This window comes from Rhyacophila brunnea, unplaced genomic scaffold, assembly GCF_057557595.1.
Source record: "Rhyacophila brunnea isolate RB1 unplaced genomic scaffold, BYU_Rbru_1.0 scaffold_19, whole genome shotgun sequence".
NCBI lineage: Eukaryota > Metazoa > Arthropoda > Insecta > Trichoptera > Rhyacophilidae > Rhyacophila > Rhyacophila brunnea.
Genome location: NW_028232848.1, coordinates 32,940,224 through 32,965,819, shown reverse-complemented (window position 1 = coordinate 32,965,819; position 25,596 = coordinate 32,940,224). Strand labels below are relative to the sequence as shown.

Here is a 25,596-nt window from a genome sequence, read left to right as displayed (position 1 = left end):
GATCAAAAAAAATATACTTGATAGAAATACTGAATAATGAAATGTCATTTCATATTGATTTCCATAGTAACGCACGCATATATTATTTAATAATTAAGTTGCTAGGACCCCCTAGCAACCAATAATGGTATCGAAATAACTTTACGTACAAAACAGAATTAAGTAAAAATGAATTCAATTTTACTTAAAGATGGCTAAAAGTATTAAAAAAATGCATCGGCATCGTGTTCTGATATATTCTAAAAGTTTCAAATGTCTAGCTAGTCAGGAAGTTAGTTAAAAATCGATTGCAAGATTTGTACCGGACAAACAACCACCGGACAAATAAGAATACGACCTAAGGAAAACGTTGTAATAAAACAACTCTCTTCTCATTGGAACTTTAACATAATATGCAAAATTACATCATTATTTACGTGTGTATATTTAAATTCTCACCAATTATTAAATATTATTTATAGTGCGTACCTATAATTATTTAACGAACGTCTATTTATGAACGATTTTCATTTTATTGCGTAGCGCCAATTATCCTGGCGCCGAATTGCTCTAGACCGTCTAAACTGCGTGTTAAAGAAATTAATAGAAAATATTTGAAAAACACACACATACTACTTTGTTTTTCCACCACCACCCGTCATGTATGTACAGCCGTGGATATGTACGGCCGCCTTCCATGACGCTATAAACGTGTCTGAAAGAAGTGATTTTAAGTGATCGTCACAGGAGGTTTTATGAGCTCTACGGCGATATTTTTAAATGAAGTAAATTGAAAGTGTAGAATGGGAATGGCCAAAGGTGTTGGCCAGAGTTTGTGTGTGTCCCTGCGCAATTTTTGTTCCGACCGTTGGCTACTAAATTTGGGTTGGCCACTTTTCTTTTCAGTCATAATGCTCTGATTTCGAAACTCACCAAAAGTACTAAGAGCACCGATTGGCTTAAGTGTACTAAAATTAACGGAAATTTCCCAGTTTCTCTGTCACGCACTTAGTCCATTTCGGCATTAAAAGCCCAAGAAAGGGCCTAATGATTTTCCAGATTATTTTACAAAATGGGAAAACTCTCGACATCGGCCTATTTTGTTTTACACATAAAAAATATCGAGGGATTATAAATTTGCGCTTCCGTGATTTTCTTTTAAAGTGTAGATATTTAAAGTATTTTTAGAAAATAATACACTATAAAAAATCCACCAAACAGCTTGATACATGATTTGTATGTATATGGTGTAGATAATAAAAGTTATATTGTAATTACATATGACTGCTTAATCAGCAAATCGGCTAACTCCATTGGGGTAATTTTTTTAGAAAATAGAAAAAATTTAATAATTTATCTATTCAGCGGAATTTAACAATTATGAAAAATGAATTATTACTCTATTTTATCTTCCTTTTTTATATAAAAAGAAAATTTAGATAAATAGCGGAGTTGTTTCATTTACAATCTTGGAAATTTAGCACCTGCAATTGGTTGTTTTGTGTAAAGAACGATAACGCATTTATTTGTAGGCTTAGTACAGCGTTCCAAAACTTGTCATACAAGGAAAGATTAATAGAAAGCGTAGCAGAAGACGACGCCGCATTTCATGGCTTAAGAACCTCCGTGATGGGTACGAGTGTAGCTCTACTGAACTGTTCCGGATAGCAGACTCCAAAGTTACAATCGGCTTGATGGTCGCCGACCTCCGCTACGGGATTGGACAATTAAACAACGCTTACCATTGATCTTTCCTTGAATGACACGTTGGGGAATGCTGTAGTTTTGTACTCTCATAATGTGGCCGAGATACGGTTTCCTGTTACTGTTTAATGTTTCTTGGTTTTAACACTACGCAGAACTTCGGTCCTTTCCCAATCGATTGAAAACTTCAACATTAGTCACCCGGTTGGTCCAAGGAATTTTGAGGATGCGTCTATACAGCCACATCTCGAAAGCTTCAACTCTCTGTGACATCTCTTGGTTTAGCGTCTATACTCATACCTCCTCCATACCATATAAAAGAATTGAGAAAACATAACAACGTACCATACGAAGTTTGAGACCTAGGTTAAGGTCTCGATTGCTAAGGAGGTGTCTCATTTTGAGAACGGCACTCCTTGTGATCTCAATTCTAGTTTTTATTTCCTGATACTGGTCCCATTTCTCATTGACCCATATACCTATGTGTCACACATTCAATTGGTTTGTTGTTAATGACACATTTCTTACATTATACATCCTGCATTTTTATGTTTTTCTCCAAGGACCTTTATATTAAATAAGTAATAATATATGGCATATTATGCCTATTTTTAATACTTCTCAGCAAGATGATCCTTTTATTCTACTTCCAAAAAAGTATTGTCGGGAAATAATATATATTGTTTCGGCTGGACTATTGTGTGATGAAATATTATATTGGTCATAAAATCTCGTTTTACTGCAAAAACTATAGTTGCCGCTTAATGTGGGGCAGTAAAAAATCCACACCGATGTTGATACAACAGATTTAAGCCTTTATTTGTTTTATACGCCCCCTTCTGTTTCTTTTTGGAAAATGTCCCCCACCCGTAAGGAAAATATTTTGACAAATTTAACGACTTTTTTATCTTTATTGTATGAGCGATGCAATTTATGTTTTGTACCACCGCGATAAATACGCACGCAGTACCGATTCAAAATAAAATTGTTTTTGCGGTCGTCGTGATAAAAATGTTATATTCTAACAACGGTTCTACGCCTCTACGAAAAGCTCTTTTACCGTAGAGAGGCTACGCCATATAAAAGCTATGATTCTATATTACGCACGCAATTGATTTGTAGCTGCACTAATGCAGTATTAATTTATATAATCCCAAAATTATCTACATGTTAATATCAGTTTATTATTATAAACATCATCACTTTTGAGTACCTACTGCCAAATTATGCATCTTCCCTTATCTTCTGCAAGCATTGTGGTAGATGCTACGGATTTTCAGTAAATTACTCTACCTCAGGAGCTCACAAACTTTTTCTTCAAAGGGACAATTTTGAAATTAAAAATATTTGCGGGCCGTCCTTTTTTGTAAGGCAAAAAATAAAAAATATTTCGTTGTGTAAACTTCTATTTTTAAAAATATATACATTATTGTTACTCTTATTATTATACTGAAATATAATATTTAATATTTTTCACCATGTGATTTATGCAATAATTGTTTGTTTCCTGCAATCTAGGCTCAAATTTTGTGGTGTGATACAGAAAACAGATGTGATATTCTGCGTCTATTAATTTGATCTTAAGTTTGATTTAGCTCATTGAAGAAAATGTTTTTTCACAAATATAGGTACTTCCAAATAAAGAAGCCATTTGATGAGCATGTTTTACTAACTATATTTGGATATACCTCAAGTGAAAGTCCTTTGTAGAATTCAATTAAATTTTTACGATAAGATGCTTTTGCTTCCACGTTCTCTTGCAAATATATTAATTCAAACTGCATATTTACGGGAACATTAATTCTTGCCAGAGGATTTTAATTTTAAATGTAGTTTTTAAAATTTGATATGAAGAATAAAAAATAATACAGATTAAACGTAAATCTTGCGGGACACATCAAACATTCACGCGGGACAAGCTTTGTGAACCCCAACTCTACCTTATCGGCGCTTATTTTCTGTACATACTAGGTATCTCGGTGAACAGTGTGTTCAAAAAATCATAAAATACGAAACAAGTATAAGCAGGCAGTCGCCTTTGCTGCTACGGTACTGCAACGCAGTTTGCAGCGTCATATGACTTGGCCCTTAGCCCCTGCAATATCAGAGCATTAGTTCTGTGTTCCGTCCGACATATTTTTAGTAGTCGTTTTTCGTACCACATTTCAAATATGTTCAGTATTTTGCCCAGGCTTCCACGTTATATATCAAAATGGAAAAAAAAAACCAGGCTTATCACATTATTACGACTTCTCCATATTATAATATGTTTAAGAAATCGAAAGATTATTTTTAAATTACTTATTTTGTACCCATGACAGGTTTTGTAGGAGTATCTACATCACATTTTTTTAAGAAATTTTCTATTTCTGAGCTGCTATTTTTAAAAATTTTCTTTAGTTTTTCCTTTTACTTTTAGTATTAGTAATTTTTCTAAATGCAAAATTATAATGCGGAAATAGAAATATATATAATTTTTAATTTAATATAAATATATAATCATAATATAAGAGAGTACACGATGTGATAGAGGTTACAAAGTAGATGAAATGGCAATGGGCTGGAATGTCGCTCGGCGAGTGGACGACCACTGGATAAATGCCGTCATACAGTAGTATAAAAGGGCCACTAAACGTCTATGCTCGTCGGATGCTCCGAAACTGATGGATGAACGAATTCATAAATTTTGGTAGATGTACGTGGCAGCGAAGAAGTAAGAACCGAGATAATGAAAGGAGCTAGGGGAGGTCTTCACTCAGCAGTGGACTGACCACGACTGATGATGATGTTATAGTAGTTACTGCATGGACAAAAATATAGAATAATCATAGTATAAGTCGTATCGATTAATATTAGTTCAGCACCAAAAGCTCGTTTCAAATATTATTACAAAAAAAACAAACACATATTCCCAACCATACGAGCACCACAGTTTAGTAAACACTGCACTAATGCATCAGTTATGCGTGGATTTAAATGTATTTTATCTTTGTCTTGTTACTATACTAACGCGAGATGGATTGAATCCACATTGTCAAATATATGTCTCTTTCCCCAGAAGCTTCTTGGTAGAGTTACTCCATTTTGTTACTCTTGTTTGACCTATATAATATTATTTTATACCTTCTTTAAAGATATTGGCCATCTACCAAGTTAACATAAAGACTACGACGTGGATTAAAACGTAACTGCGATTTTTTCTACGTGTTGAAAATCATCCCCTTTTTTGTGATCGTATCTGTTGTGGAGTTTTATTTTATGTATACCTCATCATCATCATCATCAGCCTGAGTCTATTCACTGCTGGATGAATGCCTCTTCAAGCAGTTTCCACTTCTTTCAGTCCTATGCGTTACGCTGCCACGTAATTCCGCAGAACTTTATCATTTAATCGATCCAGCGGCCTCTAGGTCTGCCTTGCGGACGTTTTGTACCTCTTGGATACCACTGGATGACTAAATTTGTCCAACGATAGTCTCTTCTTCGAGATATGTGTCCAGCCCATCACCATTTGAGGCTTTTGATGAACTCTACCACATCGCAAACCCTTGTCTGCTTCCTTATCCACTCATTCCTCTTTTTGTCCTTTCGCGGTATGCCCAGCATGCACCTCTCCATACTACGTTGTGCTACTCTAAGTTTCTGGATCTCTCTTTTACTTTACTTTTACCTAAACACACAATATAAACATATATCGCCTGCAGTCTGTATACATGCATTAATTTACTGGCAAAAATATTGTGTAAACTTATACCCCGCTTAAACGTGTATGTATTTGCTGCTGACAGTACGTATTATCGCGGCCGTAACAAGAAAATGCTCGTGTAAACATGTATAATCGTGCACATTACAAGATTGTGCATGAATCAAAAAAAGTTCGGAAGCTTCTGAATTTTCACGCGACAGTTGGGATGTGTTCGATATCTGCGCCTGCGCAGTAGAACGATTGTGGCGTACTACATCGAGCTATCGAGCATCGGTTAACCGATTTTTATGACTGTCTAATAGTACCATAAAATGACAACATCGCGTCTCGCTTATTATTAAAGAATGAGATTAGCGAGACAGTCAGCACTTTTACGTGTAAACAGTTATTATCGTGATAGTTTAAAATACATACTAAATAAATAATCAATGTACGTATACAGGTGCCATTAAACTATTGTGACAATAACAATCACAGTTTGTATCGATTTGCTATAAATTGCAGTCCTAACGCTAGTGGTAGAGATAGGGTATATTCTGTTAATGTACAATTTAATCTTTGCTATAAATAATGGCATAAGAGCGATTTTTTATTATCAATTATTATAATAGAAAGATTTATTTCAATGGACTTAAATGCTATTCAGTGGTTTACTATTTTTAAAAGTTTAATGAGAGGACTCTTAAATGTGTTGCAATCTAAATTAATAAGGTCATCTCCAGACAGCATTTGCAATGTAGTTATTTATTTGATCTTCCTAAATTAAGTCGATGACCATTGTTATAGATATTCATGTATATAGGTCAATATGATTATTCTCTAATAGGTGTTTGGCTAATAATTGTAAATGTTCCCTTAATATTATTATGGTTACTTAAAATTTTTTCAATCTAAGTAATTAAAATTACTAATATTAATTTCTAGACGGTGACAGGATCAATTCATTGTGGTTTTATTCTATCCACTGACGTAAATTCTCTACACAATAAATGCGTTTTCTTTCTGTGAACGGTTAGTCGGTAAATAAAAAAATATAAGCGGATGTATTTTTTCGGTGCTTCAAAAAAACAACTGAAAATAGTTTGATGTCTTATATGGAGTTACTGTTTTCTGGTAAACAATAAAAGAAAATTCCCCCTCTCACTATTACGAATAAAAAAACCAATATAATGATGTTCAGTATCGTAGCAAACGAGTGTTTTGATGTCATGGCATCAATATTCGGCATTGGGGCGTAATGAAGAAATGGATCTTCAGATAAACTTCATTGTTTTACTTACATCGGAGACACATTAATGAGAAAACTTGGAGGAATAATAAAGTATTACCATAATAATAATTTCTTCATCGAAAATATTATGGATCAATACTACAAGAGTACTTTGTGGGTACTTGTAAAAGGTATTGTACTTGTACAATGGGATGTTTAACAGCACATAGGAAACGAACTTATACACATTATTAAATTAAGACAAGTTTTTTAGTAAATACTTTAGCTACGGGTGTAAATTAGTTAAATAGAAATCGAAGTGAGATGGAAATTCAAACTGAAGAGCTTGCTATGGTTGAAAACAGAGTATTACAGTCATTCAATTACGTTAAGGGATTGGTTAACGTGTTTCGAGTATTGCGGACAAAATATGACCTACCAGTTTTTTGTTATAGCCTGTAATGAGTCTAAGCAACCAAATCGTTTATTAATATATTCTACCTACAGGAGTATGAGTATATTGTGTGGCTATAGGGTACCAATTAACCGGGGAATAAATACTACCCATTTAACGGATTTTTACGAATAACTAATCGGCTAACCGGTTTAAACCATCAGATAAAAGAATAAGTTGCATGTTTAAACATTTAAACTTTCAATTCTATTAACAATGTATCAGATAATTATTATCTATAGTGCTATCTATTATATATTCACTTTCTCCGAAGATAAGTTTTTACACTTATTTTTTTATAAGGGATGTGAACCTACTTGAACCTACTGAACACTTTAAAAAGGTTTATCAATTTATTACTGAGTAGTAAATAAATTCAATAGGTAATATTTTGTTTGTTGTCATGGTGGGCTGTGCAGTTGTTAATATGTTTTTCACATAATTCTATTTTGTTTGTTTGTACACATACCTACTAAGATTTCTGGCGGTTAACCGCGGATAATTAGGGACCCGGTTTTATGTTACTTTAGAAGCGCGCGTTTACCCGGTTAACGGGTTTCGGTTTAAACCGGTTTGGATACTTTGATCGAACTTGAAAATGGATCATGCTAATATTATTAGCGGGGATGGGACAATTGGAAGGCGCACTGTCGTAGACACGTATACAGAACGTAGACGAGGAATTTTAATAAGTTTCTATCTACTACTTTGTAGTTTTAATTCATTTTACTCTTAACATAATGTTTTTTTATTACAGATTGAGAATTACCATGCCTAAAGCTTTATATAAAATAAAAAAATCTTTTTTCGTTGGAACTTAAACATGTGCACGATTAAATCATTATTTACGTGTGTATATTTAAATTCTAACCAACTATTAAATCATAATATAATAATTTATTAAATATATTTTACCTAACTACATTAGCTTTGCAGTACCTACCTATATTAGTACCTAACGTCTATTTAATTTCGAATTGCGTGGTGTCCATACCCGATGTCCGATACCCTTATTAGCAACCGCATCGAGAGACGTTGTGCATGTATATTGGTGTCACATTCTGCACCCTACCATCGCATCGCAGAAGAATCAGTTATCCTAATAAATATAATTTATCGAATGTGATTATTTATAGTTTTGTAATATATAATATATTATTCAATGTGTTGTTTTGCAGAGAGAACTAAAAACGTTTCTTACGAGATGAAGCATAAAAAACTTCGTCGGCGTATTCATCATCTGAAGTGCGGCCCAAAGTGGGATTAAATTATGTTTGGAAACTTTATTTCAAAACAAACAAAAAAACAATGAAATGTGAGTCGGATGACATGAAAATATTAGAATAACAACACAATTTTAATACAAAGGACTTTATAAAACAATTCAGGTTTTTTTTCGTTCAACAAAGCACTTATTTTCTTCTTTACTTTTGAAGAAGTGTTTTACTTTAAAGTTAACATTTTATTTTATTTCAATAAAAACGTTATGTTTCACATAATTTATACTGCCAGCTTTAAAATTAGGAATTGTTTTTTAGTTAGATCTAATCTTCTGAAATGTTTTTTCACTACTCAACTATTGTAATTATTTTGTAGTTACATAATTTTTCATCTAATTATATAAACTTTTATACCTACTATAATATTATGAATATTAATAATACAATTTATTTATTTAGATGAGCAAGCATTAAAAATAACAAGTTCAAGATATTTACAACATAAGTGATATTAGAAAGTATAAATAAATAAATACGTAGAAGAATCTTTTACAACCATTCAATTATTGATTAACGCGATAATGATGATGTTTATACGCATTAAAACTGATTATATTACTTATATTTTCTTCATTACAGTTTGAAATTTTAAAAGTTCTATTTTTGTAAAAGCTGCTAACTTATAAAATTTGTCCGAAAATGTTTTCCGCCAGTAGATCGTGATATTAACTATATCGAAATATTTTTCATAATAAAGTAAACGAATAAATTTATTCACAAGATTAAAGAATGTAACATTCTTTATACTGAATATACCGGCTGACATAAAAACTTACTCAATTTAATAAGTATTTCAATCTGAAAAAACTACAAGTTAATTTCATCGTAATGAGATAATATAATGCCTGTGGCCTAATTGGTAAAATACGTCGGCGCAAGTCCAGTAGAAAGTGGTTCAAGTCATATTTAATTTTTTTTTCTAGTAGGTATATATTTGAGGTGTTTTAAAATTATGTTTGTTTATTATAAATACTATTTTTTATTTAGACCAATAAATAATTGAATTTCTACATCTGACTTATTTTACTATACTGTTTAATTTAACGATAGCGACCAGCGTTTTTTATTTAGACGTATTTAACACTGTTTAAATTGAAATATTTTTCTATTATTATAGGTGTCTTGGATTCGGACCAGGGACCTCCATATCCTGACCAGCGGCAAACACACCTTCACTGCAGATCAGAGGGTGGATGCGCTGCACACGCCAGAGTCTGACACTTGGACACTGAAGATCAAGAATTCAAAGATCACAGACTCGGGAAAATATGAGTGCCAAGTCAACACTGACCCCAAAATGAACATGTTTTTCAGTTTAACTGTTAGCGGTGAGTCTGGGATTTGGGAATATATCTACATAATTTAAGTAGGTAATAATCAAACGGACTACTTTGTATGTTTTAAAAATACAATATTTATTCTTTGAAATGTTCAAATTAGACGAAAGAAATTATTTTTAATTCAAATAGTATTTTACGTAGCTCAGTAAGTAAATCGCAGCTCGCAATAGATTTTACCCATAGCTTACGGGCCGCACAAAATTGTGTTTTTGCTAATTACTTTTCAAATGCAAATTAACACGTTAATTACAAAATTAATCAAAAGGGCCCGTAAGCATTGTGTTAAGTTTTGTGCTATTCCGTTTAAGTCGGTGTTTGCGACCCTGGTTTTACCTTTCGGCATCTTCAGGCACTCACTTAATATGATAACAATAAAATTACAGTCAACTCTCGTTTTATTTCAGCATTTTTTATACTATGTCCGATCCTAATAAGATCATAATATATACATAGGCCTCTACACTCTCTTAGAGGCTACTACTCTACAGAGATGGTATTAACAAATTTTTGTTTTTACGAGAAATGGCTGTTAGCCACATGCTTAACGTATTAAGACTATACTCTGGTCCAAATACATACACAAAAAAACACATACTATAGAGTGATTTCCTGGTTGAAGTTTTTTTACATTCATTTCATTATTTTATGTTTGGTATAAATATTGATTGATCTAATAAGCATCGGCGGCATTTTATTATTATAGACGAGTTTAACATCTATTCTAACAAATGTGAAGATTCTTCATTACTTATAGTTATAACAGTCTTCAGACTCGTAAAATAACTTAACGTTACTTACATAATCATAACATGTAATACATACTTACGATGTTTATACTTGACCATGAGATACCTGATTGAACTTTTTTTTTTTTTTTAAATAATATCGTGTTTTAATGGTTTATTATTAATTTTAACATTATGTACTAATTATACAATTAGAATATACGGAAAACACTAATAATAATTGTACTAACTGTTAGTCATTAGGTTAGTCATTATACGGTTTATGCAATTAGGTTTAATAATTACAAATGTTCAACTGTAAACCACTATTTTACCAGTCTGAATTATCACATGTTCAGTAATTGGCCACTATTTCCAATCAAACGAATTCTCTCAATACCTAATGGGATTATAAGGTATATTACAAGCATAGAATAATTACTAGAATAGAATTAGTTGAAATTGATTAGAGTTGAAATGTGTTATTTGTAGAAAGATAATTAAATTGATATTCAGTATAATTAGTAAGTACATGTAAACATTATTTCATTGAAATTTTAATTTATACATACCTATTTCATTTCATTTAATTCTGGTGAAATTAAAATATATTAATACGACAACACTACAAAATTTACGATCCGTCGAAAAAGTACTATTCTACAATGCCTGCTTGCCGCCGATAGCTTGCCAATTATTCTTTCTTTTCAAGGCCACTATACCCACTGGTGTAAATTATCGTAATTAATTAGGAGGCCTCTAGCTTAATTGGTCAAAGCATATTGGCGCTATACCAGTGGATATACGGGCTCAAATCCCGTCAGGCGTCGTATTTTTTCAAATGTAATTTTTTCTAGTTGGTATATATCTGAGGATTTTTCAAGTTTTGTATGTTCTATAATAATATATTATGTAATGGTACATTCTAAAATCTTGTGAATTATTTGTTGAATAAAAGAAATGGTTTATTGCATATCGTCACCTCAATTAATACTACTGCTAGATAACTTGATTTTCACTATTTTTGAGATCGCTTTTGAATATGATTTTACATTTCCTTCTCTACAAAATGATAAAACTATGTTTATGTATTTATTTATAAAAAAGAGTATTACGGCATTACAGCTATTTACGTCCACAAACATTATATAGTTAATAAAAAACAAATCAACCTTTATGGTGCCATCAAATAAGCTAATTGCACGATACACAGCATCATGAAACATAACATCTGTCCTGCGACGAGGTATCTTGAAGACCGTGGAGCTACGAGTGATATTGGTGGGAACATGAAAATTAATATTTGCCAGTATGTTAGTATGTAATGTATGCCAGTATGTAATGTTAGTCAGAAATTATTGGAAACTGTATTGATTTTGTGTTGAAAATATTAGATAATTTTAAAACGATAAATGCATCAAATAAATAAAATAATATATCTACAATATTTTCTCATACACTTGAACATTATTTAATTGTTCCTAATTGTACGAGCACAATTTTCCATTTTTATTTTAAATAATATAAATATTAATTATAGCCTAGATTTACGTTAATTAAGTAAAGTTTAAATTTCATTTTCCCAACAATGACCAAATCAGAGTTATCTAGAACTGAGGTGATGATATTATTTGCTGTAGTTTTCGCACAAGTTATAGTACGGAATTATAATATATTATGTAAGTAATAATAGTGCTGTAACTCATTTAGTTCATAACTGAATTACCTAATCACAAGACGTTCATTATTCGAATTATTAAATAAATAAGTACTCTAAGTTTAAATTGGTGATTATATTAATATCTGCTAGAAGTTTTTTTCTAACCATTATACCTAAGTTATCCCTAAGTATTGACATAGTAAAGCTATGCGAGAGTTATTGAACTCAGCAAGGAAAACTGAGAAGAAAATTCAAAACGATTTACCGGTAAGTTTTCCAGAGAGGTGGCGAATATGGCCTTAACTCTAACTCGTGTTGGCATTTGTGAAAACTCGGCGACTTTTGGTCTACAGACGAGCGCACGAGGCCACTCTTCTGGCTGCAAATTTCCATTTTCCGCAAAACTGTGCACACTTCAATACTTCGTTTTTCCTTGCCACGTCTGCTCTGGTAATAATATGGGTCGCACTGTCGATTAAATTTAATACAAAAGTTACCCGTTTTATAATATACGTTATTATGAAATACTAGATAGCATTATGATAATGTAAGTACATCAGTAGCGATAGGTGGAGGTAGGCTATTAAGATCCGCACATAAATAGTGCAGATTAAACTTTGTTAGTGAGTCATAGGTATTTGTTTCTATTGAACTAAGACTACAATTGAGGCGTGTAGTTTCAAAAACAACTTATTCCACTACTTGACAAAAATGAGTTATGAATGCCAAAATTTAAAGGAGAAATTTTTGAACAAGTATTTTTTGTATATAACAACCTAATAGCATTCAATCTTGAAGAAAAATCAAGTTCAAAATCGCTATTAGTTACAAAAGAAACTTATTCCAGAAGTGTCGCAAACCATTTTCACTTATTCCAAAATTGACCAATAGGAAGACTGCATTTGCAATGGCGTTTTTCAGTTAAACAGTAAACATCGTACGAAATTGCTCGCCAAATTTTAGATTAAAAAATAGTGTTACAAGCCAATTAATATAATTATTAGTTGTTTAATATCATAATATCATGGATGTGCAAGCTTCACCTGTAATACCCGAAAATGATATAAAACGAATACGTCACATTGGTTAGTTTTTAAAAATCAATTAAACCCTCCCTAACCAAACCATAATAATTTTAGTATATTTTAATAGATGCGACAAAATTGTGCACACTTTTACATTTATAGTTATTTATTTTGTTTTCGTTGGATTAAGAATACATAATTATTATTATTAGACATATTGTTGGTTATTTTTTTTTCTATTCATTAACCGCTGCCTAAAAAAAGTATTTTGTTTTAAAATTATTCGTTGAATAAAAAAATAGTTAATTAAAAATTATTAGCAAAGTCATGTAAGTTACAACAAAAAATCTTGGAGTGATCCGTGACGTCGGTTAGTAATTAAAGTAATACCTACTTTGATTTAAAAAACAAAAGCCGATCGCCAATAGTAACTCGATTTGGAAAGAGCTTTAAAGAGTATTAAGAGCTATTAGTTAAAATTTGTCGCAATTAAGTAAGACGTCTATAAAAGCATAGTGGTCTATGTGCATGAGCGCGAAACCCGAGAGATGCAGTTTCGATTTTTGTTGGGTGTCGTACTTTTTTCAAAAAAAAAAAAAAAATTTCTATTCGTTTTAATATTATATTTTCTCAGAAGCATTTCAAAATTATGTGTGTTCAATAATTATAATGTTACATTCTTAAATCTTGTGAATTATTCGTTGAATAAAAAAAAGTAAATTCACATAACTGTTTTTTTGGTCTTTTATTGTTTCATATATATTTTATTATTACATGATAGTGTGGCTTTATTACTTTGTTAATTTAATGTATATTGCAGACAAACAAAGTATGAGAAGATCGATTATTTTATTGAAAGAATATTAAATTTGTAAACTGCTCAAATGAAAGGTTTGCTTTTATCAACTGTTCGATGATGAGTGACTTTTATTATCGACCGAAATAGTTGGTTTTATCTTCTACTTATGGGTATCTTGTTTTCATTCATCCTTCAGCTCCACAAGTAGGAATCATTAGGTATGAAAAATAAAGAACTATCTAAAACAAAAAAATATTTTAATTGGATTATGTCGGATTTACAGAGAGTGGCTCCATCTTTCGTATTGTATCATTACACTAGGTATACTATTTTATTTTTCGGATGAATAATACAATCTTGCAATGATAATGACGATGGGACTGTTTATTTTTATCACCGTTTCTGCACAGCAACTCTTTCCCCTGCTTACATTTTATACGGAAATTCTGCAACGTTATATGGAAATTCCTCTTATATTTTATTATTTCTCGGGAAAATGAGAGTGTCAAAACACGTGTATTACACATGAATTACATTCGCATCTCGAGAACATTACGGCGTGGCATTTGAAAAAAAACATCTCGAAAAATATGTCATAAAACCATCCACAATGTATTCTTAATCACATCGCTTCTGGGGTTTTACATCTCTTAAAGTCTTCTGCTCTCCTGGTATCGTAAATTTTATACTATCCGTAATAAATTTGTTTGTAATACAGCGTGCATACTTAAGATACTACAATTTTGTAACATATCGAGAATATGAGACATGCATAATATAAATAATCTCCAGTCATTTGTTTTATTTAAAATTAGCAGTAATAGCTACTATTGTTGTTTAATTGATACTGTTCGGTTATACGGAATACAGCGGAAAACACATTTTGAAAATAGCCGATAAATTGGATTATTTGTTAGGTTAACCTAACCAAACCTAACCTAACCTAAACTAACCCAAACTAACAAATAATCCAGTATATCGGGTATTTTCAAAATGCGTTTTCCGCTGTATTCCGTATAACCGAACAGTATCGTTTAATTTAATAAAACGCATTTTTTTGTAGTACTTATTCCACTTTCAATCAATAAATTACTATAATATCGTATTAAGTTGAAAATGTCTCTTTGAGGCGGACGAAACCGGTCTTAATTTATTGATTAAAAGTGGAATAAGTACTACAAAAAAATACGTTTTATTAAATTAAACAACAATACAATTCAGTTCCACCATAAATTTACAGTTAACAAAATAAAAGAAAGTAATAGCTACTTCGCCCGCGTGAAATATGAAAATAAAAAGTATATATGAACACAATAATATAGACATATTCAATTTACCTTTTTTAAATCATTGAAATAGATACGATTGTAATCCACCTACTCGTGATTCAATTTTATTTTGACTAAATCCGCTTGATAGAAAACGATTACTTTTGGCCACGGGCACTTTACTCGTGCCCCACCTCACCACTCCACCGCTGCTATATGATAAAATTAGATGATGATAATAAAATAATAATTTGAAAAGTGCTGTAGGTAACAACCACAGGCCACAACAAAACAGATTAATAAATAGAAATGTAAAAGCCATCCATGGACCACAGTTCTGAAGCAGGGAGGTTTATGTCCTGACCGCCATAAACCCCAAGTAAAAAAAACCACATCGACTGTTCACGAGGATTGAACAAACGAAATATCTTTAACACGTATTTAAGTTTATCCCATATTTTTCCACACTCGAGATATTAAGTCTATAAAACCACACCCAGTATGGTGAGCTAGTTCCCATTCATTTTGTGTTCACTGCCACGGACATAATTGTGATGTACCAAATATGGCTTTATTCTCAATTTTAATACGATGACGTTTACAATAATATTCTTTTACCGTAGTATGTACCTAATATATTTTATGTGGTTTAAATATGAAATTATTATATTAATACTATCGACCGAAGGTACTTGATGGAATTTGAATTTAAATTCTAATGGATTCAAGTTCTGCACTATTCCATTTAAGTCGTTTTATCTCATTCAGACGTTTTGTTTCATTAGTTAACTCCATTAATTATTTTTCTTAGAATTGACGATTTACACCTCTTGAGTGTAGTATTTTTATTGTTTATGAAGAATATAGGTAGTATCACTTCCCTCCATTTTGGAAGTGAAAACAAACTGTCACTTTTATTTTGTTGTCTGGTTTTTCGTCTGGATTCGGGATGTGGAGGTGAACAGATAACACACCGGAATTGTTTTGGAAACGGCAAGGTATATTTACGTTAATATTATATAATAGTTACATTTTTAATAATTTATTTTTACGGAGGACGAAATTGGCGTGTTCGCGATTTAGCTGTTTGTAGCGTTCTGCCCGCATCTTGTGTTTTTTTACAACGAAAGCCGTCGTCGAAAAAAAAGCGACGTTGCCAATCTTCAACGGTTATAATCTACTCTACGGCATTGCCGGCTCGGCTCTGTTATTATTATTTATTTTCGTAATCCGCGCTTTACTATTTGTTGGGTTTGATACCGATTCGGGCCTCTCCAGATACACAGAGACATCCCCAAATGGGGTCCATACGGGGGTGCCGCAGTAGGTAATGGAGTTTTTACCTACTTTATTGTATTGATGTTCTATAATTATAAGGTAGAGTTAAGAGTGTTCGTTGTCAGTGTGTAACGCACCTGAAGATGCCGAAAGGCGAAATCCGGGTCGCAAAAAATGAATTGAATCCATTAGAATGAAATTATTAGATGAGAAAATACAAGGTTTCATAATGACATATACATACTCTCTACAAATTTTATAGCTTATAGAGCATTATATTGCAAAGATACTTAGGTATTTACAATTTTTGATCTTTACACAGCACCCCCGTTCTTTACTATTTAAAAATTTGTTTCTTAGTTTTGTCGACATACTTAATATACTACTGTTAATTTCAATAACGTATACAATTTTACCTTTTGAGACACATTTGACATACATGTTTATTTATAGTTATATGTATATCGTTAATCGGCTATGAATCTCTTAATAACGTTTTATCTTCGTGTTTTCTCTTGCAGAAACGGCTCTCAAAGACTCCCCCTCGCTTCCAGAAGTAGTGTCGGCCGCCGTAAAAGCCTCTATTTCCGGCCCGAGAGAGCAGTACGCCAACGCGGGCTTCACGGTCACCTTCGAGTGCAAGATTTTCTTCAAGGGCAGCCTTGAAAAAGACCAATACCACCCTAGATTTTACACGAGGAGCGTGCCCAATATACAGTGGCTGCATGAAGGGTTGGCCGTCAGCTTTCAGGTGATAAATTTATATCCTTTAATTCTTTAATAATATGTAACTTTTTATTATTAATAATAAACCTGGTCCCGCTTTTTAGCAGTGGACTGTAATTTGAGGGTGATTCTGGTTGGTTGTGGGGGGGGTTTACACAGGATGCCAGATACTGACCTTAATGCTGAGGGGTTTGGCGCGCGCTGGAGCCTGTTCGGTGTTCACGCACTCACGCACTTGTAAACGGACGGTGCACTTTTGATGGATGATATATGAGATTGATGAATGATGATGATAAGTTCAGGATTGATGATATAGACGCGACGTTCATTCAAATCGTGACAGATTTAATGCAGCGAAGGTCAAATATATGCGTTTTGAGTCACTCGGTAGTTAACGACGGCTAAGTTATCACAAGTCCGCAACGCGACCGCTTTCTTGATGTCACTCGAGCTAACTTTTGAAGCAGTCTGTTTAATTGAATTAATCAATAAACTGTGGTTTAGCTGTAACAGGCCTAGACGCACCAGTTATCTTGAGCTAACTAAACGGGTCTAGGACGATTTGGCACCGGACAACTGGACGCCACGGAATTCGAAAATAAATAGACGTTAGGTACTTATAGGTACTTTAAAAAAAATATTCACTAATATTATTTATATTTCAATGATTATTATTATGATTTAATAGTTGGTGAGAATGTAAATATGCAGACGTAAACAATGATTTAATCGTGCATATGTTTAAGTTCCAACTAAAAAAGAGTTTTTTATTTTATATAAAGCCTTAGGCATGGTAATTCTCAATCCGCGATAAAGAATAAATTATGTTATTAAGAGTAAAATGAATTCAAACTACTAAGTAGTAGATAGAAACTGATTAAAATAACTCATCTGCACGTGTCTACGACAGTGCAGCGTCCAATTGTCCTGAGGCCAGTCGTCCCATTCCCAACTAAACTTATCTTTCAACACGGTCGATTATGACATATGACTGGTGGTCGTGTGACAATAATAAATAAGGATGTAAGGTAGCTGAGGAAATAAGGAATGATGACCACCATATTTGCCCAACCTCAATCAAGTTTCGTGTTTTATTAACCTTCCCTTTACGATGCTAACAAATTCCGTCTGTTTCGGTGATGTCACCTTAGGTAACCGTACGAGATTGACAATATTACAGTAAGTAAAAGGGACATTTCTATTTTGGCAACATATTAATATAAGTGTAATAAAGTTTCATCAGATAAGGCATCAAAACTTAGTCATATTTTTATACGTTCTTATAGTCTACAAATCGTAATACTATCGCTTACTTTCATACCTTTTTCTCACAATTGAGTATGTATATCTTTGTCGCATATACTTTTAGATCAATCTCTTTTGTTCGTAATGAAATGAAACGCACTGTTTGCAATGTGCATTTTCTAGTTTATGAGAGATAAATATATTTACTGGAAGATGCCATCGATTTTGAATATAATAACATTTAAATTATATATAATATTGACGATTCTAGGAATAGCTAAAATATTAATTCAGCGAAATGCATATTAACTGGAATATTTGCAGTTTAATGGGCTGGGTAACCCAAGGTGACATAACAGTAACAGGATTGTTAATATCCGAAAAATATATCAACATATGAAAAACAGCACGAAATTTATTTGTGCAATAATTTATTTATTTAAAAACAAAACATTGTGGACATACCAAACCAGAATTCAAGACGTCTACGACATGGTATTTAAATTGAAAAAGAATTTTTAATAATCAATCACTCCCAGAAGAGAGAAAAAAATATTAACAATGTTAAACAATATATACGTAAGTAATTTTACAATAAAATGAAATCTGTAGTTGTTAAGTTCGAAGTTGGTAGTTGTTAAGTTAGTAGTTGGTAGTTGTTGAGAATTATAACTGTTTGTATTTTTTTTCCGGGATTTCGGCCTTCGGGATTTCGGCTTTCGGGATTTCTGCCATTCAGGATTTCAGTCATTCGGGATTCAGCATTCAGGATTTTGGCCTTCGGGATTTAGGCTTTCGGGATTTCGGCTATTCGGGATTTCGGCATTCGGGATTTCTGCCTTCGGGATTCCGGCCTTCGGGATTTCGACCCACACCCCAGTAATGCCCCATATATGAATGACACAAAGTACAGCTGCGAATTGCGGATATCTTTAAGAATTTCGACGAATTAAAATGTGCCCTGGCGGTGGGTAAGATGAAAAAGCTTGGCAAAATTGTAAAGTTCTTTAACAGAATTGGAGTGAGGACCTGATCGGCGGATCCCCTTCTAGAAGAGAATAGGCGATATTACAGCGAGTCGCAGTCAAAGCCTAAAAAATCAATTAAAAATCATAAAAAGCTATACAATGATTCAAAGTTGCATGAAATATAATATGATAATCTCGAAATGATACTTGCAGATAGTTAGTTATAGTTCAAGTTTTACTCTTATAAGGAACCTTGATTAAATTCACTTAAACTCATTCAAAATTTTAGAACACCATAAAACGTAATAAGTTCAAAAATTTTATATAATTGAGAAAGCACATTATTTTATATACAAGAGGTGACATACATTGAAATGTTAAAATAAAACAAATTCCCTTGAAAATGCCGTAATACGTTGCACATAAAGTAAAACTCGCGCTCGGAAAATGGTGGCAATAAATTTTCCATCGGCCGTGTTTTTTTTTTCGCGCACTGTAAGCTTGTCAACACGGCCTAGGACAAGCAAATAAATTCGGCGATACATCTCCGAGCGGGGCCTGTGAAATGTGTTTGCCTGCATTTAAAAAAGGCCTTCGCAGAAAGAAAATTGGATCAGATAAATAAAAGAAGTATTAGGAGTGCATGCTGACAACGGGGTATATATTTATAGAATATAATATACAAGTGTACTATATCATTTTTTAAATTATCATCATCATTACCGGCATTATAAACTAATATAAGATAATGACCCCCTTCACTGATGTCTGTTACAAGCTCCTTTGATTGTTCGAAACTTAGGAATTCTGTGTTTCATTTTTCAAATTCCAATCACATTCGTTTACTTCCCTCGACTCTTCTTCAGTTTCTTGTGCTCTTGAGACAACGCTTTCTCAATGGAGTTGATATACTTTCAGATATATAGAACAAGGTATCAGGATTACAATATAATGTTAAGTAGTAAATAAATTTTTATACATTGGATATACAAGGGGCGTACTAGTTAAACTCAATAATATGACGCTAGAGTGTTAGTTTATAGAAAACAGTCAAGTTCAATTTGTATATAGACTAAGAAAAAAATCATTATTATTAGTTTCGATGATACAACCTAATTTTCCTGCCTAAGTGAGAGAGTGAGTGCTCTTTCTAGATAGCTTGTATCTGATAGATATTCCAATAATCTCTGTTAACTTCTTCCGACCTTTATTCCCATTTATTACAGCGAAGTATATTGGTGACTGAATGCGAATGAATGATTTTTACATTTTTTCTCATTCGATGTGATTATATAACATTTTTAAAATATACATAATTTATTTGATAATACCCCAGAAACATACTCTTTTAATAGATCAGCATGGTCTTCCGGCTGCATTACTAAATTCACATTCATAATTGAGCGTAGTTATGCACAAAGCAGACAAGCCACAATTTTGAAAAAATGAGTTATTGTGATTTCCATAATCTCACACGTTTGTTTTACGTTCTGCACAAATCAGCCAAGCTGCTGTCATACACAAATCTCATATAAATGCGTTTTAAAGATTTTGCAAATCGCAGAATATGACATTTTCGATTTGCATAAAGCAACCAAGCTGCTGTCATACAAAAATGTCATATAAATGCGTTCTAAAAATATGCCATATTCGTTCTGCAAAAAGCAGCCAAATGATAATATTATGTACTTACCTAATTTTTAAAATCGTGACTGTAAGGTGTGTTTTTTCTACATTCAATTAATAAACATTATTTTCTTAATTACATTATATGTTTTTCATTATATTTATTATACATAATATAATATACAGATTTTTCATATAAAAAATAGTGCCAGGCGGCTAAATATTGATGTATAATTTACAAGTTTTCCGAATTATTTTCAGAATTTTGCAATTCCCATAATAATTTAGTAACTTAGAAGACTATTTTAAAGAAAATAATCAAAAATAAAGACTTTTCTTACAAAAATAAGAGATGGCTGCATTCTGCAGAATGAACATTCTAAAAAAAATCGTTTTACACAAAACACCCTGGACTGCTAAAACACCAAAATTTAAAATTAAAAGAAAAGTATTGAACTCGCTTGTATATCAATGGATGAGTCAATCGATTTACATTATTTAAAAAAATGTATACAATACTCCTATGCCTGTATAATACACACATCACACTATAGAGCTCTCTATTTGGATAGAAAGGTCTTGATGGCAGAAGTCACATTATTAATTAAAAAAATGTGAGTTATGACACCAACAGTCAACTTTGTCAACGATTTTCAACTGGTGTAAAGTGACTTTTGATAGCCAAATAAAAATATATTTTTTTAATAGATTAACGTATTTAGAATAAAAAATGACAAATTGCAAAATGTGAGTTATGACTCTAGGCGACTCATATAGTAACTACCACTATTTTGTTGATAACTGGATTCGCTGCCCTATCAGAATCAGAAGTGTCAGAAAATAATAAGATTCAAAGGATCGCAATCACATATATTTATTTATTATTATGAAACTAATTGAAAGTCTGTATTATATATACAATGAAATAATTGTTTTTATCAAGAGAATTAAATTTCTCGCATATTTCGTGTAGTTAGGTAAAATCTGGTAAAATATATCTTTATCCCAGACATGCAAATGCATTTTTAAAAGGGGCGAAAGGGAAAGGATCAGATAAAAATATCAGGAGCAAATAGGATTGAAAGGGTGTCGGACACCTGAAAATGTCCATTCCGCGACTCGTTCAGATGACCTGTACCGATAACGTCCACGCATAACGAGGGTCGCAGCCCGATAGACATTTTCTTTTATGAAGTGTCGCTACCGTATTATACCTGACGGATTCAAGATCGAACTGATAATCCCGCCAGGATTTAGGTAATCAGTGTGATAATTTTCGACTATTTTTATTTCATATCACGTGTAACGGAACGTGTCACGTGATACATGTCTATAATTAATATCATACCGCATTAACTTGACATAAATTCACTCACTCTGAAAATAAACAATTTTAATTGATTTTCACTGTAGTCTCCTCTATTATGATAGGACATTCTAGTTCTGCGTAATAAGATTCATCCATCTAAACAAAAACATAATTATCTATTATATATCGATTTTTTTTCCGACCATGTCCGATCCTAATGGATCATAATATGGGGCTCCACAGACTAGAGGTTTGTATTATGAGATTTTGTTTTTTTACGAGAAATGGATGTCAGCCACTTGTTCAACCTTCAAGATTGCGCAATTATTGATGCAATCATCATATATATATCACATCAAATTGCAATGCACAACTACATATTTCAAATATTTAATAGTCTTGAAACAAAGCAGCCCGCAGGCGACTTTTTTATACTATTGGATTATATTTGTAATGTGTGTTATGCCCGGGCCTCAGGCTCTTTATAAACTATGCATTTGCAAACTGTAAACCTCTGGCTCCATTAATTTGTGTTAAACTTTTCGCCCCTCCATTTGCAACACTCTGCGCCTCCCAGTTTGGAAATCGCTGCTCTAAAACAAGCTTATTGGAAACCTCATAAGGACTCCAGATAATTTTATTTATTTATTTAGAAAAAGAGTATTACGGCATTACAGCGATTGGCCAATGCGCCATAATACATAATAAATACAAATATATAAAAATATCTTAATTAAAAATAACAACTAATATAACAAGAAAGTAGAAAAGACAGCATATGTAAATATTAAAGAAACATGATAATTTATACAATTATAAATTTAACCTATTTAATACGTCCACAAACATTATATAGTTAATAAAAAACAAATCAACTTTATGGTGCCATTAAATAAGCTAATTGCACGATACACAGCATCATGAAACATAACATCTGTCCTGCGACGAGGTATCTTGAAGACCGTGGAGCTACGAGTGATATTGGTGGGAACATGAAAATTAATATTTGCCAGTATATACGGATTGTAAATGAACCCATGAAGAAGTAAAAAGAAATGCTTTAAAAGAACAATCACTCTTTGGGTAGACAGATATTGCATTGATAGCATACCCAGAAGAAAACGAGTCGGGAAATTCATTTTATTATCATTATCATAAGGAAAGAAGCCGTATGTTCTTAAGTAGAGAAATCTAAGAAATCTATTGTGGACTCGGTCCAACTTAATTGTGTGGATAAACCAATTAGGACTCCAAATAATGCTGGCATATTCAAGAATACTCAATACAAATGATACGTATAATGTACGTAGCACTCGGACGTTTTCGAATGATTTTGAAACCCTCATAACAAAACCAAGCATTTTGCTAGATCTAGTACTCTTCAAGCTGCTTCCACTTCTCTCGGTCCTGTGCGTTGCGTTGCCACGTACTTCTGCAGAACTTTATCATTTCATCGATCCAGCGGCCTCTAGGTCTACCTTGGACGTTTTGTACTTCTTGGATACCACTGAATGACTAGATTTGTCCAATGATTGTCTTTTCTTTGAGCTATATGTCCAGCCCATCTTCATTTAAGGCTTTTAATAAACTCTATTACATCGCAAACCCTTGTCTGCTTCCTTATCCACTCATTACTCTTCTTGTCCTTTCGCGTTATGCCCAGCATGCACCTCTCCATACCACGTTGTGCTACTCTTAGTTTCTGGATCTAACCCTCTACTGTCTCTGACTCTAACCCTTATTTCAGGCGATACGGTTTTAACCGTACGGAAAAAAATCGATTGTTAAAAATCAGAATCGGCAACAAGTACATTTTTGCTCTTACTCTTTTCACAATATATAGTTTATGCATGGTTTTTTCCCGTCACAAGCTCAGTTTATGGTTGAGTGTTATCGATTTGACCGTCTAATGTGAAAGCCTGCATTAGGTCACGTACACCACTGAGTCGTCGGTGGCCGTCCGGGCGCCGTGAATACAGTGGTGCGGCTGCTATACGGCGCCGTTTCGGGTTTTAACCGTCGTCGTATAATGTGAAATGGGCTATGCTCTCCTTCACAACATTAAATGAATGTCGCCATTCAATTTTTTGCCGTACGGTCAAAACCGTATAATGTGAAAGAAGCGTAAGGCATATTGCGGAGATATTAGCGTGCCGAATGCTTTCTCGCTCGCACTTATTGTTCGTTTTTGTTCAGGCCTTGTATCAACCGTTTAAATACTAAATTTAAAAGAACGGTTCGATTATTACATTTCTCCGCTGGTAAAGGTATATAATGAGAAGCTTTTAAGTCACTCATTTTATCATCTGATATAAAATACATTATTAACTCAAGAATAGGCATAAATTTAGATCCATAAAAAGACTTTTGCAGTGATATTAAATTTGACTGTCCGTCAAAAATATGTCCACAATTATTATCAAATACACTCTACCTAATATAAACCAAGTCCACGAAAGGTAAAATGTATACAAAACGATTATATTTACTCTTGTTCTCAATTCTGTGGCTTTTTTTCACCTTTCTCTGTTTACATATGATATCAAAATAAGCTTATCTCACTGTTTATACAATTTAGTTTATGGTATTATGTGAAGGGTTTGGGTATTTTCTCTTATTTGTTATTTTTTCTTGGGTGCAGACTGCAGATACATAATATGAGAACCAAAAGGTGTGGTTATAATAATATATCAGATGAATTTATATCATAATTCGAATAATATTACTGAAATATTATATAATTGTCTTTGCAGATTATGCTTGCATAAATCTAGTGTATTTAACTGTGAAATATCGTACATTATAGTAAACTATTTTAATTACGTCGCTGATAATAAGTACCTCTGCTTAATATACGTAAAATTAGCAGTGAAAAACATCGTACGTATGTGTATACGCCAATTATTACTATAGTATTTTACGTAAATTTATAGTACCTACTGATATTAAAAAACTTAACAATATAAATGGAACAATTACATATTAATTGTAAACGCCCACGATGGCCGAGCGGCTTACGCGTATGTTTATAATATCATTGGATCGAATCCTGGGTCTGAAAAATACACATATAGATGGTCTAATGATAATACCCCGTATCTGACATATATGACGAAAATGACTTTTTGATGTACTAAAAACGACTAAAATACTGCCCATTGACTGTGAAATTCACATATCTTTAGTTATTTTGACAAAAATGATACAGCCATTTTTATAATTTTCCGTATCTGAACATTACAGGAATAAACCTGTAATAACCTGTGTCTCGCCCCTTAAGCTGTCAAGCGTGTT

At 32.7% G+C, this 25,596-nt stretch overlaps 1 protein-coding gene across 1 annotated transcript in view; it reads left to right on the top strand.

The window, feature by feature from the left end:
* The window catches only part of LOC147072911 (zwei Ig domain protein zig-8-like), a 268,289-nt gene that overhangs the window by 221,558 nt on the left and 21,135 nt on the right, over window positions 1–25,596 (top strand). The window contains exons 4-5 of the mRNA XM_085945862.1: window positions 9,451–9,661; window positions 16,950–17,179. Coding sequence (XP_085801988.1) covers window positions 9,451–9,661; window positions 16,950–17,179 — 441 coding nt within the window. The remainder of the gene's footprint in view (window positions 1–9,450; window positions 9,662–16,949; window positions 17,180–25,596) is intronic.